General features: G+C 38.6%; 1 protein-coding gene across 6 annotated transcripts in view; it reads left to right on the top strand.

Moving 5' to 3' along the window:
* The window catches only part of RB1CC1 (RB1 inducible coiled-coil 1), a 152,233-nt gene extending 142,773 nt beyond the window's left edge, over positions 1–9,460 (top strand). For 5 of the 6 annotated variants that reach the window (XM_090039959.1, XM_090039956.1, XM_090039960.1 and 2 more), the window contains 3 exons: positions 1,199–1,335; positions 7,752–7,822; positions 8,456–9,460. In XM_090039959.1, coding sequence (XP_089896085.1) covers positions 1,199–1,335; positions 7,752–7,822; positions 8,456–8,533 — 286 coding nt within the window. In that variant the 3' untranslated portion in view covers positions 8,534–9,460. The remainder of the gene's footprint in view (positions 1–1,198; positions 1,336–7,751; positions 7,823–8,455) is intronic. The other variant, XM_090039957.1, reaches the window with a different exon arrangement.
* Positions 9,461–19,805: the final 10,345 nt, after the last annotated feature.

Raw genomic sequence — 19,805 nt, 5'->3', positions numbered from 1 at the left:
ATACATTGAGCTAGGCACAATGGCTTCTTGCAGATGTGGGAAAAAGTGGCACTTTAAAGTCAGTGCACTAACATGCCAAGCCTAACACATGCCCAGAAGAGGCAGCGCCTTAGTTGCACCTGACTTTCCCCACGTCTGTAGACATGAGCATTTAGTGGGCCTTTTTTGGTGCTTGTATCTAATAGCTAATTGAATCATCTTTAGTTAAAAGTGCCAAAAAGCCTGTCTGAAGCACCTGATGTATACAGATACTGCAGAGCTTGGTTAAAGTAACACGCTGCTGCTTCATGGCTAGGTTTTCTGTGGGGTGGAGAGGGGAGTTCATATCTGTCCGTGCCCAGTGGGCTCATAATCTTTAAAGGATGTAGTCCACCTTATACTCTGGCTGTTTTTACCATATGCAATTACTGTAGGGAAGTTGTCACAGGAAATGATACCTGTTTTTTAATGTAAAGCTAGAATTAAATCTCAGTTTAACATATTACATTAGTATATGTAGTGCTTGACAGATTTTAAAAACTACAATACCATCTAATTTTTGTTCCAAAGTATCTCTAGCAATTAGAACAATACAAGAAAAAATGTTGTTATTACTTCAGTTTTCTTTGTTTTTCTACTTTTCACAAATAGACACTCATTTTAAATCAGTAACATTTTTGTTTACACTGAAGTAAAAAACTAATTCAAAGTTTAAGAGTTGGTGTTAGATTTTATTCTGGTATGAATTCCTACGCAGAAGCTATGAAAATATTACCAATAGTAATGTCAAAAGTATTGCTACAATAATGAGAACAGTTTGTTTTCCAGTAGTTGGTTTTTATGCTTAGGACATGTACCTTGTAGAACTTTGAAAGATGAGTACCCCTTTTTGGGTTTTTTTGGGTTTTTCTTTGTGTGTGTACCCACAGTTTACACTATACATACTACCTTTTGCAGAAAAAGTGCAACTTCTGAGGACTGGAACAAGCAAAAAATGCATTTTTAAAAAGAATAAGTAACGTATAATGCCATAACACAATATTAAATTCAAATTAACTGGCATTATATAGTGTTGTACAGCATATGCTGCTCTATATCACTGCAACTACCTTAATTTAAACTTGCTGAACAATGTTAAATACATTTGTAAAATATGAGGTTGTTTTTTGTAATCATTATTTGTATAAAATTTGCAGATAAAGTTATTCTTTTTATCCAGTTTTCAGGTTGGCGATTTGGTTCTCATAATCTTGGATGAACGCCATGACAACTATGTGTTGTTTACTGTTAGTCCAACATTGTATTTCTTGCATTCAGAATCTCTTGCTGCGTTAGATCTCAAACCAGGTGAGTGTGGTAAGTGTCAGACCACAGTGGAGCACAACATTCTTATATATTTAATTTTCTGCATCCATTTTTCTAACAGGCTATTTAATAATTATTAAATGGGTGTATATTAACTGAGCATACATTGTCTGCTTACATTACGTTTGGGTAAGTGCATATTCCAGGTACGTGCAAAGTCTTTTTCATTCCTGAATCAATGCAATCAAGAGTAGTTAAGTGTTTTATAAAGTTAATTCCTTGGACTAATTGTGGAAAGCTGTGCCATAAAAAATTTTCAGTTAGGTATGAGGCTGTAGTGTAAATCTCAATGAAACTTTAAATGCAACTCTTGCTGTAGCTACCATCAACATCTGACAGATTGTGCACCCCAATTTAAAACAATATAACCTTCAGTGCAACCACCAATTTTTTGTCATATAAAGTAATTATAATAATCTGTTAATGTATACTACTGACAGGTGGTTTGCATACCACTGGTACTACATGTACCACAGATTGGGAACCAGTGGTCTACACTTTTTATTCTGTAATAAATAAATAAATAAAGATTTGGTTCTTTGCGTGTATGAAGGATTCTTGCACAAAAATACAGGATAAAATTTCTATCCGTCTTAATCAAGCTATTAAACATGGCATTAACTACATACTGTTAAAGATTCTTTTAAATGGATGTAGGAATGCCAGGGTGCATCTCAGTAGAGGTGGGGTTGTGTTCTTCTATGTGTAATCTCACTGTGGATGTGCATACACTTCAAGTGTTTAACCTCAGACTGTCTTAAGCAGTATCAGCACCAGTACAGCATGCACTTCTTGCATCTCAGTTTCTCTCAACTGACTTGGCTTGAGATAAATAATTCTTCCTCTCAATTATCTGTCTTTGCATCCAACCATAGTTTTATTTCATTTCACCTTACGTACTCCCCAAGTATATTCTTATTTTTGTTCTTTTTCCCTTGTTAGGTTTTCCCTTGCCATTTCAATGTTACTCTCCCTTCTTATTTTTCCTTTCTTCCTCCTTATTTTTTCCTCTCATCTGCACCGTATTGGTGAAGCCACCTTTTCTGTGACAAACATATTTTTCCCCATCTTCACATGCCATCATAACTTCCAGGCCTCCAGGATTTACTCTATATTCATTTTGCAACAGTGCTTTACCTTGGATGGGCAATTGAATTATTTTTCAGTGAACTGAATTTTATTGCCTTGAAGAATCTCATTCTTGGGAAATGCTCCCTTTGTAACTTGTATGCCTTGTAAGCTAGGAAGAAACATGAGACCATGATCTAGGTTTTCCTCCTGGATCTCTAATCCCAGGATGTAAGACTGCTAAACTCCTTTAATGAGGCCACTCACCTCTTCTGTGCTAAGAGCTTGAAGAACACAGGTCATATAGAGGGTGTATCTAGTGAACTTCCCTTCTTTCTGAAAAAGTTCATGGTTCTACCTGCTCTCTTGGACTGACCACAGACATGATTTCAAAGATAATTTTTGGACCCAAAGTTTATCTCCAGAAGCTTTGGTTTCCAGGTTGGTGGATCATTTCTGGTGCTCCCTGACTGTCTCCTGCTTACTCGCTCTGTGGTTCAGAACACATGTATTGGACAGCTCTCAGTGAGAGTCTCTAGGCAAGAATGGTCTCATCTGCAGTGGAAAAGGTGTACCTAACTTAACTAGACTTCAATCTGGTGTTGGGTGAAGCTTCGTTCCCCTCTATAAGCTTTCATCACAGCTGTATTGGACTACAGCTCAAGTATGGCAACAAATCCTTTATCTCACTTGAGGTTCGTTCAACTCCCTCCTGTAGGGTTATCCCATCTTTCCCACCTACTGGTCCACTGCTTCCTTCATTTGTCTAGTAGGATATCCTATTCTCTGTACCTTAACCTGCTGCTTATGTCACTGCTGGGGCCACTGTTAAAGCCTAGTGTCACCTGTTTACTGCTCTATATATATATATATATATATGTGTGTGTGTGTGTGTGTGTGTGTGTGTGTGTATATATATATATATATATACACATATGTATGTATGTATGTATGTATCATTGAAGACGGCCTTCTTACTATCACTTAGGCAAGAACAAATGAGATGCAGATGTTGATGACTGATTTCCTTCATATTTAGTCTTCTACCCTTAACAGGTACATCTAAAGATTTGTTTCTGTCTAAGACTTTCACTGGATCACATATCAAACAACAGATCCAACCTGCCAGTCTTCTGTCTCTAGTGCCCTACTTCTCTATAGTCAAGATATCATTGCGCACACTTGACATGCAAAGAGTCTTGTTCGGACAAAGTCTTTCAACAGGTATTCCCAGATGTTGCCTTCTGAGGCAAGAGATCCAAAGGCACAAACACTTCATCTCAGAGGATGGATATCAGACTGTGGCAGAATATGTCACTAAAATGATCCTGGCTTTGTAGTATCCTAGTAAATGAAGGCCATTAGGAAGAGCAGCTAAGAAGAAAGAACAAAATTGAACAAAGGTCAGAAAGAGTTAAAAACAGGAGGGAGAGAGAGAAGGACAATAAGTAGATAAAACAAAAGGAAAGCAGGGTAAGAGCTGTAAATAGAAATATGTTGCAGGACCTTGTACAGTGCAGGAGGGCTGTCGGTCCTCAGTGCTTCAAGAAATCTATCAACGTGTAGAACCTCTGGCCTAGAGCATCGGATGGATTTTATCAGTCAATATAGGGAAAAACAAATGTCAATGTTTGCATGAGTATCCTTTTACTTTCCCAAATAAACCCATTAATTTTGGAATTTCTTATGGCTTTCAAGTGAGAAATATTTTAAGGGTATGAAAAGCATCCTGTGAAGGACTTTATCTTCAGGCTTTATTAAAAGTGCTTATTTAGGGGAAATTGTTCTGTTCTTGTTTTCTATTGGAGTCTAGGAAGTGATTAGCAATAAAACAGTGTGATTTAAAAGTTGGAAATAAACAAAATAGAACCATTTGGTTGGGGTTTAGTTTTAGAGTAGTAATCATTAATTTAAAAACTGCTTTATATGTTTCAAAGCTTGATCATAAGCATAAAAATACACCTCTCAAGGAAAATAAATGCCTCATTTTATTTGAGAGTGCTATTGGCTCCAGAGGCTGCATTTGCTAAGGATGTATTTGCATGCTTTATAGCAGTCTCTTAAAATCACTGCCATGTTTCCTGCAAATATTTTGACACCAATTAGTGAAGTCAGCTCCTTCTTTATTTTACCTATCTATACCATTGCCCCTATTTTACCTCCAGAATGATTTAGGTTTCACCCTCTTTAATATATTACCACTTGGCTATCAGATTTTCTTTTGCAGTAAGTTTCCAGCATGCTTCTATGCAATTGTCCTTTGACAGAAAAGCATGCCCATGTATTGCTTACAGTAGTAGTAATTCCCCATATAACTAGCTATGATGTTGACTATTCTACGTTAAATCATGATTTGATCTGCCTTTGCTTGTCTTAAGACCTAGGCCAACTCAGAAATTGGTTGAAGCAGTGATTCTCACCCCAGGGTGCCATAGGGTGCCTTAAGACCTTTACAGGGGATGCTATGTTAGAACTGGTAGGCGTGTAAATATATCATTCACTGGAATAAAACCAACACTTTTCATATAATAATCCAAAGCATTAAAAAAATCTGATCTGTTATAGTCTAAGTTCTTTGCCACAAAAGAAATTGCTGTAATATTTTTTTTTTTACCGTGGGGGAAAAAAAGTGAAAACTAAGTGCAGGTGTCTTGAACCTAACAAGGGTCGTCTTGAGCCTAAAATGTTTGAGAACCACTGGATGACAGCTGTTCTATCTTGTACATTATAATTGCAAATCTTGTGGATGTAGTTTGAAGTTAATACTAGGGAAACCTAGAACTCTTGCATTAATTTTGCCTTTAATCATAACATCAGCCCCCATTTTTCCCACTGGAAAAGATAAGTTTCCTCATTTTAAATATTCCTCTGTCCTGTGAACCTGAATTTAAATGGAGTCTTTTATTGCAGTAAACAGGGTGAAATGAATTAATACAAACAGTATATAAATGCTGAAAAGCAATTTTTGGTTTTTGACTTCCAGTTGTATTGATATTGGATGTTAAAAATAAAATACACTATTTACTTAAATCCAAGACAACAGGTTTTTAACCTGTTCAGCATTAGGTTGGGGGCCCATCGTCTTAGATTCAAGTACAAGGTGTGTGGGGCAGCAGGAAGTACAGACACCAGGTTGGGAGGAAGAGGTACAGGCACCACAGGGGTGGGGAGGCCAGTACTGGAGTGTGCTGGCACCAGAAGAGGTCATAGGCAGGGGTGGGGACAAGTGTATGGAGGGATGGTACTGAAGACCTGGGGTGGGGGATCCTGGTTTTCTCTGACTTAAATAAAAAATAATAAATTAAAAAATCCCCAATTTTCAGATTTAAAAAACTAACCCAAAATTGATTAAAATGAAACACCACTAATATGTAAATATATATATTAGTGACATTTCATTTGGTCATGGAAAAATGTGGATTTTGGGTTACTTTTTTGACTATGAAAATTGGTGCTTGGTTGGTTGGTTTGTTGTTCGAGAAAACAAGGATCCCTGCTGATCAGGAGAAGTTAAATTACTTTCCCAAAGCTACTTAAACTTGTTACAAAAAATAGTTAAAACTCAGTGGTTCCTGACTTGTAGTCTTATTCCCCAATGAATAAATTCACTTTCTTAGACTCCTAGCAGGCTTTAGTCAAGCAGCAATTAACTAGTTAATTGCACCAGAAATAGTAACTGCCACATTTTCAAGGAAGTCATGGTGCTATAAAAAGGGAAACTGCTACAAAAATATTTCATAAAAGATATGTAATACTTTGTGGCTGATTTCCATCACAGCTTAAATTGAACCTAATTGTGGTCCTGGGGCTGGAACAAACAATCAGCTGATTTTCAGTGTTTGCCCCAGGACCACACAGCAGTCTTGAAGCAGCTCCATGTGGTTCTGGGGCTCAGACTGACAATGAGTGGACTGCCAGTCCCAGGCACAGGCTGCTGGTACCCAGCTTTCAGCAAGCAGGGGGATCCCAGGTCCCCCTTGTACTGGTAAGTAGTAATGGCACTCTTAGAATCTGATCCCTGATCCCATTATTGCATATTCTGCCATGCAATTGTTAGGATTGGGAATTGGATCCCATCTTGCCAGTAAATGAACCTGTGCTAGGTGCCTTAGAAAGAACCAGTTAAAAAATCACAGGTTTTGCATATATAAATACATATACGTAAAATACATAAATGTACATTATGTGAAGTATAACTACATCTCTTATATTGAGGCGTTACTTCAAACTGTGAATAACTTACTGTTTTACCTACTCTTAAAACTTTGCACAACTTTTGTAATTGAAAAACAACATGAGCTTAGTTTCTTTAGTTATTGTATATACAGAGGTATGTTGAAGTATTTCCACAATTGTATTACTAACTTATCCCTGTAGATAGTGTTTTACACTTTCTAATTTTTTTTGTTTCTACTTTAACCATCTTATCAATTTGTAATTCCAGTTAAAATTATAAGGCTGCTTGCAAAGATTACCCCTCACCTCCCCCCCTCCTCCCCCCCCCAAAAATAAACCCAACAGTGCTTTAAACTCCATGTACCCCTGCACTGAGCCCAGCTCATGCCCAGAAGAGACATTGTGCTGATTGGAACCAGCTCACCCAACATCTGTATAGATCAGGTGCTTTAGTGAGGCTTTACTAGGACTTTCAACTAATAGCTGATTGAATCAGCTTGAGATAAATAAAAGCGCCAAAAAGCCCCACTGAAGCACCCAATCCATACAGATGCTGCAGAGCCGGGTTGAAGTAACGCATTACTGCTTCTGGTAAAGTGCAGGGTTTTTTGCTTTTTTGGGGTGTTTTTTGTTTTTTAAACGTATGCAAACAGCCTAAATTAATAGTGTTTATGAAACTGAAGTACTGCAACAAAGCAGATCATAGCCAAAATTTGCAAATGTGCATATACTTGGGCAGTGGGAAAATACCCAATACATTTGGAAGCTACCTGTTTTCACAGCACTTGCATTTAAAAACCTTGTCCCATCTCTCAATGCAGGGAGCTGGGTAGGAAATGTTTTGTTTTTCCCACTTTGTGAAAAATTTTAAAAAATTTTTCCAACCCAAATTGGAAGGAAAAACAGCTATTTGGATGTCATTAGAAAAAAGGCTGTTTCAGTAATTTTCAAAGCTTATTATTCTGGTATGGGTTGTTTTATTTTATTTCTAAATAATTTCAGATTGTGAAATTGGAAGTTTTTGCTTTGAAAGTTATGTCCTGTTTTGGCAATTTTGATTTTCTCTCCGCCCTCCTTCTGTGCCCACCCCTCCTCCCCCCCCGCCAAGGAAAAACAAAAAATTGTTAGTTCTCCATGCATTGTTTAATTTCTTTTCTTTTTAGCTTCAGGTGCATCTAGAAGACCTTGGGTGCTAGGAAAGGTAATGGAAAAGGAGTATTGCCAGGCAAAAAAGGTAAGGAGCTATTAAACATATGAACTAATAATTTCAACAGAGAAATGGAGCCAAATTTTGCCCCACATACAGTCATGCACATGTACCTTCTTGAAATAAATATGTATTATGCACAAGTGTGGCAGAAAGTATCCCATAGCTCTTGTAATTGATTGGGAACTTGGAGATGGGTAGATTCCCAGAGCATCCGTAAATGTATGAATTAGAAGTTTTATGAATGTGTTTAAAATAGGAATTTAGGGAAGTAGTTAGACTTACATAATTTTGCCAACACAGGTAGTACATGTATGAGTTATTTTGAAAAGGATGCATGAATGTGTTGGAAACTATTACTCATTTCTAAATAGCTTTGATTTCTGAGCAATTGCTGCTTTACAGAGCCTAAGAGAGCTAATTCCTGTAAAGAGCGCCCCCTGTTATGTAATGCATACCCTTATTAATTGTGATCAACAAATGGTATCAGTTGCCATTTTGAATAATTAGTATTGCCAAACCAGTTTTCAGATATCAGTTGAAAAAAGGTATAAGAGGATGAAAATCAGGTCATGCTCTGAAAAATGTTAGTGAAAGCAGAACATAAATTTTAAAATGCTTTTAGATGTAATTTGTATCAATTCTTGCTGGTTCTTTCAGGCACAAAACAGATTTAAAGTTCCTTTGGGTACAAAATTCTACAGAGTGAAAGCAGTGCCGTGGAACAAGAAAGTATAACCCAGTGGAAACTCAGTTCTTTGTTTCATTCTCTTCAGACGTGTCCTTCAGTGCTCATTCATCACTACAAATACCATGCCATCTTTTTTATACTGAGGTCATGTGACAATAAACTTCACTGATATACTACTTTTACTTTTTAACGGGTTACATTTTAGAAACAAGAATTTCATCAAAATACCTGGCCCTAACTGTTCCAATTTTTTCACCCAGATAACTTCAGTACTGTGGACCAAATGAGTTCATTTTCTCAAAGGGCAACCCTGTACATCATGGCTTATTATTAGCCATGTTAATTGCCTGTTAAATATACATTAGCTCGTATTTAGATGTTCAATGTTAGTTACCATTATTACCAGCATATGTCCCTTTGTGAAATCATTATCAAAGTACTTGCACTCTTTAACAGATTCTTTATAATATGTATAAATTCAACTATTTAAGAGGAGTGTTCATTGCATGCAGATAATCATATAATTTTTCTTCAACATGAGTTTGCCTCTGTAGATGCATAAAGATAACTACTGCAAGTTGTTTCATTACCTTAAAATCCTCTTTAATGTTAGGAAAAAAAAAAAAAGGAAAAAAAAAAGAAGAAAAACTTGTAATTTGATGGGCTGATACAGAAATCAGTCAAGGTAAATCTGCAATCTTCAAAAGCACTTTCGATGGATTGATCACACAGATTCTGAAGGGAAGAACCCTTGTGCTGTTAGATTTGAATGGAAGCACTTGAAACTTCCCAACAAAACAGAAGTCTTGTATTAATCTATTTAGAAAAATCATATTGATGAAATTGTATTTCATGGTTGAGTTTCAGGAAAAAACTCCATTGTACATTAACCATACAAGAGTCATTTAAGTAACAAATTATTGTAATTGTAAAAGACATGTAGAATTTTAAAACAATAAAGATTTGAACCTGTATATGTTTGAATAGTTTTGTGCACCTTCTAAACGTTTGTTTTGTATAAGTTAGAAAAGCAATGATCCGTCCGTTCTTAGTCTGCCATAGATTACTCTTATAAATTTACATTGGTTAGAAATGACACTGTCGTCCCCAAACATTGTGTGTTTTTCAGTATATAGACAGGCTTCTCCTGTAACAAGAAATAAAACTGAAATAAGTGTCAATTCATATCTTGTCAGCAAACTAGCCAAACAGGCTGATTTTATTCTTATGAACTCCTACGCTGAAGCAATACTGTTGTTACACAATTCTAAGAAAAAATACGCCACCAACTGTGGCATTCTCATTGTTCCCCTCAACCAGGTATATACCAAAATTAATCAAAGGTAATATTTCATTCTCATTGATCTACATTATTATATAAAAGCTCCTAGATATGTTTTCTACCTAAAATGTTATGACATCAAGCACCAGTTATGGATTAAATGTCATTATTTTTGTCACAATTTGAAAATTTTAGAAGGCTTTCACAGAACTATGAATTCCTTTTCATATTTTACATAGCAAATTGCAAACCATACATGGAAAAAGAATACTCTAAAATTGTGACAGTTTCTCCCTGAAAATCAAACTGGTGGCAGTTGTTAAATAAAAGCCCAGTTAATGATTACAATGATGTCTAAGCAGAAACATGGGTTCTTCAGCAAAAATATTTCAGTAGCTTTGTTGTGGTAAAACTAAGGTAAGTAAATGCCAGTACAAAAGTGTAGTGTTCAAGTCTGAATTCATAATATGATTTTAATTTTCATTTCCTAGCTTACTTTTTGTCTTCAATTAAGTTCAAAGTTCACCAGGTGTGACCATGTTGCTCTTCCCACAAGCTTAATTCCTTGGAGAAAAGTCCACAACCAGCAGCAGTTACATAGCTTCTCTACAGCTGCCAAGCACTGATCCATGGTAGAATATGAAGTTCTACGGCCTAGTAGAAATATAGATGAGTAGAAAACTTTCCAATGTCTCCTTTGAAAATGAAGCACCTGTTTGACAGCAGGACACTCATTTAGGTCCAAGAGACAACAATGTGTTCCTGCCATACAAGTGCATGAGCCTTTTCAAGCTATGTCAAAATTAGAAATTTTCAGGGGTTCTCAGTTCTCAGTCTGTCCATTACCAGTCCCCTGTATCTCTTGTCACGCCACACATTCTTCATAAGGTCATAAAGGTAATTTCTAGGTTCCTCAGCATAGGAAGAGACTTAGCTACATAAAATTAAACAGACATGGGAAACTGGTATTTCTGCACTAACCTGAATAAACCCACTTAGGAAGAAGAGGTTTGCATTAATTCTTTGTTCTGGTCTTAGCCAGGTAGCTGACTTTTTCACTTGACCATGCCCTTAATTCACTGACATAAAGTAGTTTGGCAAAGTTTATTAATAGTCTAACATACAGGAAAAAAATAATGATGCTGTGAAAGTTGGCTTTTGATTTCCTTGATGTAGCTTATATTTTAAGATTTGTAGTTAATTGGTTTTCTACTGTGAGACTAGCTAATGAGTGATAGTCAATCTGTAATTGTTGAAAGCTCAGGGTCCAGATGACATTTTGAATATAAGGAATAAACCTGTTAAATATTTAAGGAAATAAAAAGTACTGTAATTAAGAATCAGAAATGCTGACTGTAATGAGGAAAAACCTTCCTTGATGCCTAGTATTAAAAACAGCAGGATGTATACTATTATTGCTATATGCAGTCATACTTCTAAAATATAAACAATCGGCAGTAGCTTTGGTTTTTTAGGAATATGTCATGTGCTTCATTTTATAATCTTTATGTATATTTAAAATGGAAATTCTGTCAAACATATTCAGTAATGATTCTGAGCAGCCATTGAAAAAAATTTAGTTTACATACTTGTTGGATGTCGCAGCCTTACTAACTCCTGCAAGTATGATTGTTATGCACCACCTTTGTGTTTAATCTTCCCCACAAAAATGAAGCCTTGTATATACTGTTACAATCTGGGTAATCAGTATAATTAGCCCATATCTATTTTTGCTTGTGACTCTGTTTATACTTGCATCACTTCAAATCGCAGCTTTGGAGCAGGGTGTGAGGGGAGTCGATCAAATATGCTAGAACATGTATATTCTTTGAATTATCCAGTCTGGCCTTGAATTGTGGTGATTCAGTTGTACCAGCAAGAAAATTAGGAAAGGTTTGAACACAGTGTGCAAAAGGGCTTTTCAGTGTTCTTGAAGAGGTTACACGTATTGGACTACTAAAACTAGTAAATGAGAGCTGTTAGGCTAACAGTGATCCAGTACACATTTCAAAACTGATTAAAAAAAAAATTAACAGAATGGAATTTAAGATTAGTAATAGAAGAGGCAGCATCTTTTTTGGCACATTTAATTGATGTAAAATGCAGTTTGAGGTCAGCTAATTCAGATCAAATTCAGTATATATTTTTGAACCTATAAGTGGGGGGTGGGAAATAGAAACATTAAAACTGTTTATGTTGGCATTTCTTAATGAGTTGTTTAGGTGTCTTACCAACTGGAGGTGGAAGAGAATGGTTCTGGTAATGGTGTCTGCCTAATATTTTGTACTGTAGCAGTCATTTTGAGTAAGATAATAGTGCTCCAGGCTGTGCCTGAGGATTATGTAATTACTATTGCATAGAAGATCCTCAGTAGAAGAGACTCACTTAAGAATACCCTCTAGTCTAGTGGTTAGGAGTGTCTGCCATCTGAGGAGAGATTTAAACTTGAAATCACTACTCTGAATCAGACTTTTTCAGGTTGACTTCTTTTAAAAAAGCTTTTCAGAGTGGCTGCTCAATGAATCAATTAGTTATTTTCACAGCTCAATAGAACTTTCTGTTTTAAGCTGTCTTTATGCTTTCCCAGACCAAGGAGGTGGTAGGTACTGTTTTAGGCCTTAAGTTTTGGACCAGTATTGTCCAGGGGCATTATTAGCAAAGCTTAATGTGTTCTAGTTAAATTTTTGTTCTAGGTAGCCAGAGATATGATCATAGAGCTAACTCCCTATTCTAGCCAAGGATTTCTATGTGATCAAGTAATACTTGAATGCCCATTTAAGAGAGACATACGCTTTCTGCACCAATTTGGTTCATTTGGACTTAAAGCATAAAGCAGGATCTTGCTGTGTACAGAAACTGACCAAACCCTAATTCTTGAAGCCTAAGGCAGAATATAGCTGCACTTGTTGCATCAATGTGGTTTTCTCACTTTCCCTCAAATATAGCCATTTCTTGTGGGAGTTAAGTTGGGCATCAGAACTTTCCTTTTCATCCAGGGAAACCATATTGCTTTTGGCAGTGGGAGCCACCGTCTGATATTCATCACTCCAGAGTTTGGAAAGTCCCTCTATATGTCCCACTCTCCTGTGTGGGGAAGGGGAGGCATCATTTTACTGGAAAAGTGAATGTGTAGGTAGTGCTGTATTAGCCACAAAGTTGAGCCACCAACTACTTTGTATTGTTCTTTCAACCTTGTGGGTTTTTTATTTAATAAGGACTAATAAGGGCTTTTCAGCAATTCACAGTTCTTGGCACCAATGTGTTAACATGAACTAATGTCTCCTGTTCAGACCATGTTTGGATATTAAGCTTTTGTGGTACTTCCCATGCCATATTTCACTTTCATTGATGTTTTTATATCCTCTTACAAGCTGGTCTGCAGTACCAGAACAATGATGATAAATTACAGTAAGTGGCAAATGATTACTTCCTTTACTATCCATTGTAATTAAATTACTCACAATGCACATTAACAGCATCTATGTATAATCCTTTAGGAATTCTATTGTCATTTCCATATTGCAATTATTCATTGGTTAATAACTGTATTTCCTTTAATTCCAACATGTAAGCAGTGCTATATGTAGGTACTTTAAAATTATTTCTCTTGCAAACTTGCAACAATTCTATTTAGGAGTATTTACTAATTCCCCTGAAAAATAAGTTTCAAGTAGCATACTCTTTCTCAACAAAAACTGCTTCTGTGAGGAAGTTCTCAATTTTGTATTTTCTAAAATCCATTTCATTATCATGGCTTAATGTTAGCATTTAACACATTTCCATTATGAAATGACTTTTGAACTTCAAATAAGATGAATCATTGTGATTGGCTATCGGAAGAGGTGTCATGACTGTGTCTATGCCAAGCATACACATTGAGTTTATTTTCATTATTTAAATGTTCTGACAAGTTCCATTTCATAGTAACAATAAAACCCTCCAGGCATTGCATTTACGGAAAATTATTGCAGTGCTCTGCAGTTGATTAATACCTTTTGTCTTGTGCTTTATGACACTAACCAAGGCAGCCATGCTATAATTCTCCAGCAACTGCTTGTCTTGTCTTATTACTTAATTTGCCTTTCATCTATCTCAGATGTAGTTCACGGTGATCCAATTTTCATTTGGTTTTGTCTCAGTTCTTGAATAAGAAAGCAAATAAATTTTTTCCATCCTGCAAAAGACCATGTAGAGTAACTTTACATACATATGTCCTTATATACATGCGTTTTAGAGTATTCTTGGACTACCTAATGGGCCCACCTACATTCAGATACACTGCAGTTGAGTTTTGGTCATCAGCTTTGTGAGGAACCAGGTAGAGCAAAATTAGAGGAAAATAGGTCACTTTGTCACTTCAGGTAGACAACAACTTCAGAATTACAATAAATGTGCTCCTGTAACCAAAGGATTTCTGTCTGAAAATGACATCATTGAGATTTCCAGTGTAATAGCCCCTTCATCAGACTAGTAAGATAATAGAAAAACACCTAAACCGTTCTTTTTTCCTGAAGCTGTGTAATATTTACAGATCTCATAAAACATGAAAGATTATGGGTTCCTACATGAAGTTGCATTAATATCCATTACAAGCTTTTCTTTTGTATCAGAGTTAACAAAAATAGTTTCTGATGATGTAGGAAGTTGTTGATTTCTTTCAGATATTTTTCAGATAGTCGGGTCTTGTCTTTTGTGTATACTGTCTTTATATTTTACTCTAAACTTGAAAGGCAAAGTATAGTGTAAATCAAATCTAATCCCTTTTAAATTGACTATGAAGAATGACGCCTAATAAAATTCCAGGTTGAAAGTGTATTCCTCTGAGAGCATCTTATTTGTAGGCTTTTGGATATTGTTTTGCTAATTAAAAGTATTTTTCTTAATATCTTTCACAAAGAGCGTATGGAAGAAATGGAACAGTATGCAGTTGTAAAGACATTCAATTTGTGTAATGATTAAGCAGTAAAATGCTTTTGGTTGGTCAATTCTTGGAATTTTCACTGCATTACTAATTCTTAAGTTTAATGTACTTACCTCTGAGTAACTTCTTGCAATCAGTTTGAATACTTACAAGAAATATGATGCATGCATTGAATATGTTTCTGCTGACCTTCTGACAAATAATATACCAGCAAGCTTCTTTAGCTTTCCAAAGTAAGTATAAGTATATATTGGACATTTTAAATAGAGAACTTAATCCAGACCTACCTACCTACCTAAACTAAATATGAAGTGGGATCTAATCAGCCTTGAAGGTTGGTCCACATCATGTTAACCATCACAATACCTAAAATATAGGCAGCAATGGATTTATGGTTGTTAATTTAGTGGATACAAAGGCAGGGTGGGCTACACTCAAAGAAATTGCTAAACCTATTTCATAGTTTGTTTGCTTCTGAGTGGAGATGCCACTGATCCATCAGTCCACTATCGGATCAGCACTGATATAAAGAAAATTTTCTGTATAAAAAATGGGCACTATGCAGCCAATAATTTTGTCTGTAAAAATTGGCCCTATGCAGCTGCAGCACAGCGTATAGGCAGTAAGAAGCAGAGTGGCAGTGTGAGGTGCTGCAGCAAGCTGGTAAGTCTGGTGTGGAGGAAAGGGAAGGGGATGGGGGAGGGGTAAGGGGCATGAGGGGGGCAGATCAAGGCCCCTGTGGTAAGGGAGGGTGTGGGGTTGGAGTTGTGGCTGGGGCAGGGGTTGCGCAGCTAGGGTGGGTATGGGACAGGCAAAGCTTGTTGCGGGGGGTGCATGGGCAGAGAGGGTGGGTTGGCCCCCGCTGTTGTGCATGGCTTGTCTGGTGCTCGTTTGGCAGATCCAGCTGCTGCTCCCACTGCTTGTCGGGGGGGGGGGAGGCCTGCCCCCAGATCTGCACCGGGCTGGGCTGGGTTTGGCTCTTCCCGGCTGGGCAGATCCGGGGGCACGTGCCCCTCCATTCTCTCCGAGAGGAATGGTGAGAGTTGCCAGATGATAACCAGATGTGCTGCATGTACATGCCACTTCTGCCCTCCCTGACAAGCCATGCCTCTGGCCCATACCAACCTACAGCTGCAGCTAGCCCCGCGCTGTGCAGATCCAGGGGGCACATGCCCCACCCGCCCCCTAGATGAGCTTGCTTGTGCCCCTCAGCTGGTCAACGCCTGCCCCATTCCCTCACTCACTGCAGGGGCCTTGATCTGCTCCCCCACACCCCTTCCTTCCCCTTCCACCATACCCAACTTACCAGGTGTATGCAGCTCTTCAACCTGAAGAGCTGCATATCAGAAATCCAATCAGTATTGGCTGATATACCTCCTTAAAAATCAGCTACTGGTATCACAGCCCCAAAAATTAGAGGCATGAGAAGCTTCAGTCGCCAATTAGATTCAAAGAAGATTTGGCCTGATTCAGAGGCCAAATCTGAATCAAATTGGTAGACAAAAAGAAACCTCCGAATCTATTCAGAGCTTCTGAATTGATTCAGAAAAAGATTCAGAAGGCAGTCCTTCAGGAGACTAGAAACTGAGAAGAGGGAGGGGGAGCGGGGGGGGGGGGGGGAAGACTGACATCTGCAGCTGGCCAGTGACTGTGATCTTCCCCTGAGTCCCTCTTCCAATCACAGTGCTCTGAGGGAGGGATGTAGAAACAGCATATAAGCCTCTGTCTGCAGCCTTTCTGTCCCTTTTGAGCTGTTTCTGCCTGAGCAAAAGAGAGGCAGTTGGCTGGCCCAGAAACAGGTGGGCAGGCAGAGATCTAACTAGCACTAGGAAGGCCCCCTGTTACAGGCTACCATCCCTGCTGTTTTCATCCAAACCTGCCTTAATACATACAAATAACACGAGTTTTGCTTTCAGGGCTTTGAGGTACAGTTTTGTAGAAAAAACTTGGCAGGCTTCATGCCCTCCGAAGGTGCTACTATTCCTGCTGTTTTTATCCAAGTCTGCCAAAAAATGACAAAGGTATAGGTATTTCAGTGCAGTGATTCCTCATACTCTGCCTGAATCACCAAATCTCTCTGAATCGGCGCCAAATCTTCCAAAGCCAATTTAGCCAAATCAATTCAGGACAGTGATACCAATTTCCAAATCGGATCACTGTCCTCTGAATCCAAATCTGAATCGAATACTTTCCTATTCCCACAGGCCTACCAAAACTCTTATCAGTGCACCCCTACTGAGAGGTAGTTGCTATCTTAGTTTGAAGTTAGGCAAAGACAAGCCGAGGTGGCACCTTAGAGACTGACTTGTTCAGAGATGCCTAGCTGAAGAAGTTAGTCTCTAAGGTGCCACCCTGCCTCACCTGTCTCCTTTCCAGTTTGGTAACAGATACAAGTTTCATAGTTGCTAGGGTCAGAAGGGACCTAAGCAGATCATCTAGTCCGACCCTCTGCCATGGGCAGTAAAGGATGCTGGGGTCAAATCTAGACAGCTAAGTGGCTGTCTAGCCTCCTTTGGAAGACTCCCAGGGTAGAGGCAAGCACCACTTCCCTTGGAAGTTCGTTCCAGCTCATAGCCGCCCTGACAGTGATGTAGTGCCTCCTGATATCTAGCCTGAAATGCAGGCTAGTTCACTGAGACAGCAATGAAGTCTTATTTTACAGTGATGTTAAGACAAGACTGAAATCTCCTGCTATTTAGACTAAACCTTGTGTTTAAAGTGAGAGATCATTAAATGTTAAATTTGTGCAAACTGAATTTGTACAGTTTTCTTTCTTTTTTGCTTAGGGTTGCAGTCTGTTTCCCTTGAATGTAAAACTGACCATTGCAGTGTTAGTGACTTGAACTGCAAGAAGCCACAGGACTAAATAGTTTCATGCCTATTAGCATCAGTATTTCATACCTAAGCAGTGCTGCAGTTTTCTAAGGGTCTGTATTGGGACTAAAGGTTTAAAATAACCAGCCACTATGAATTTCAACTAATTTGATTTCAGTCGACTGTTGTTTTTACTCATGTTGGTTATAGTAGGGCCTAGTAAACAATCAAAAATGGAATCCCTTTGTGCTAGGCCCTGTACAGGAATACAGTAGCGCACAGTCCTGCTGCAACAAATTTACGGTGTAAATAAACTAAGCAAGTGGAGGGTGGGGAGGGGAAGAGATATAGGAGCAAATAATGTTATGGAAGAATATGTCAAGGTATTGTTAGGATTATGGAGAAGGTATCATTTAGGAAAAGATAAGCTAAAGAAAGGCACTAAAGAGAAAACTATAGAGGTAAGCTTTAGAGTATGAGTTTGAAATAAAATGCAAAGGAGGAGCGGGAAGGGATTTGGAGCAGTCACAAGAGTGGAGAGAACGTTCACCGTGAGAACTGTAGAAGGTGTCCTGGTGCTGTCGCCTGTTTCTCACTGAGTTGCTTTCTCCAGCAGTTCTGCCAGCTTCAGTTTCTCCTGCTGGCTCCCCCTTCACTGTAGTTCTACAAGGTCTGGAGGTGGGGCTGGAGGTGGTGGAGCAGTAAATATGTCCTAGTGCCACTTGATGGCAACTAATTAGGAAAAATGTTTCTCTTTGGAAAACATCTGTCAAAACTGAACAGAAACGGCATCCCTTTCATCAGAAAGGTGAAGTTAGACACCAAAATGCTGGCGTGCATCCATAGATGCTTCTCGAGCAAATCCCGGGACGTCATTCTCCCCTTGTACTCGGCCTTGGTGAGGCCGCAGCTGGAGTACTGCATCCACTTTTGGGCTCCACAATTCAAAAAGGATGTGGAGAAGCTTGAGAGAGTCCAGAGGAGAGCCACGCGCATGATCAGAGGTCAGGAAAACAGATCTTACGATGACAGGCTGAGAGCCATGGGACTCTTTAGCCTGGAAAAGCGCAGGCTCAGGGGTGATCTGATGGCCACCTATAAGTTTATCAGGGGTGACCACCAGGATCTGGGGGAACATCTGTTCACCAGAGCACCCCAAGGGATGATGAGGTTGAACGGTCACAAACTCCTGCAAGACCGTTTCAGGCTGGACATAAGGAAGAATTTCTTTACTGTCCGAGCCCCCAAGGTCTGGAACAGTCTGCCATTGGAGGTGGTTCAAGCACCTACATTGAACACCTTCAAGAGTAAATTGGATGCTTATCTTGCTGGGATCCTATGACCCCAGCTGACTTCCTGCCCTTTGGGCAGGGGGCTGGACTCGATGATCTCCCGAGGTCCCTTCCAGCCCTAATGTCTGTGAAATCTATGAAATGGCCAATACCATGCTGGGTAGTGTGCTTGTCTGAGATGTGGGAGAGCCGTGTTCAAGGCTCTGCTCTACCACTTTACCAGGGGGGTTTACCATGGCCTTACCATGTCCCTGGTGAGTGTCTTATGCCCACCTGTCAGGGGACTTTCCCCTTTGTGCCTTTGTGTAAAGGTATCACGTTCACATCAGAACTAAAACCACTGTCAAAACCTTTTTTTTTTTTTTGCAAATTGGAATTTGTGTTTTCCAGCCAGCCCTCTCTGTTACCTTGTCATTTATCACCCCAGCTGTAATACTGATGGGACAACTAAGTTTTGTTTTGCTTTTAAAGTAAATGGATCAGGCAGAGGAGAGTGCATTAAAATAGTTTTAATTCTCAATCCATTAAACAGCATGTTCCAAACTTTTGTCCCCCACCTGCTCCTTCGGTAATTTTGTATTTATCTGTGGAATGGAAATTCACGTGGTTGGTTTTGGTAAATAGCAAGTTACGTAACTTGTGGAAACATCTGAGAGCTGCATTGCTTAATATCAGCATAGCTCTGGAAGACGCAGTCTATCGCTTCACTGGGGATTCACAGCCCACCAGCAGAAGGAAAGCAGTGTTCTAATAGTGAATACATCGCTAGAGTTTTTCCCTGCCAAAATATATTTTGGAATCCATTCCAACAAACTTTAATGTCCTTTAGCAAGACAGGTTAAACATCAGTTCTAAAACTGGTCAAGTGAAAAATTACAAGTTAAACAGCATCAGAATGAATACTAGAACATCCAAAGTTGCTCTGAATTGTACTACAGGTGTTGTAACCTGTTATGCTTCAGGGCATAACTCAATAGATTAGAAAAAGACTTAGCTTATAATCAGGCTGT

This window comes from Crocodylus siamensis, chromosome 3 (genome assembly GCF_052110815.1).
Source record: "Crocodylus siamensis isolate JL-2025a chromosome 3, ASM5211081v1, whole genome shotgun sequence".
Lineage (NCBI taxonomy): Eukaryota > Metazoa > Chordata > Crocodylia > Crocodylidae > Crocodylus > Crocodylus siamensis.
Note: the sequence above shows the minus strand (reverse complement) of the source record. Positions and strands in the feature narration are given on the sequence as shown.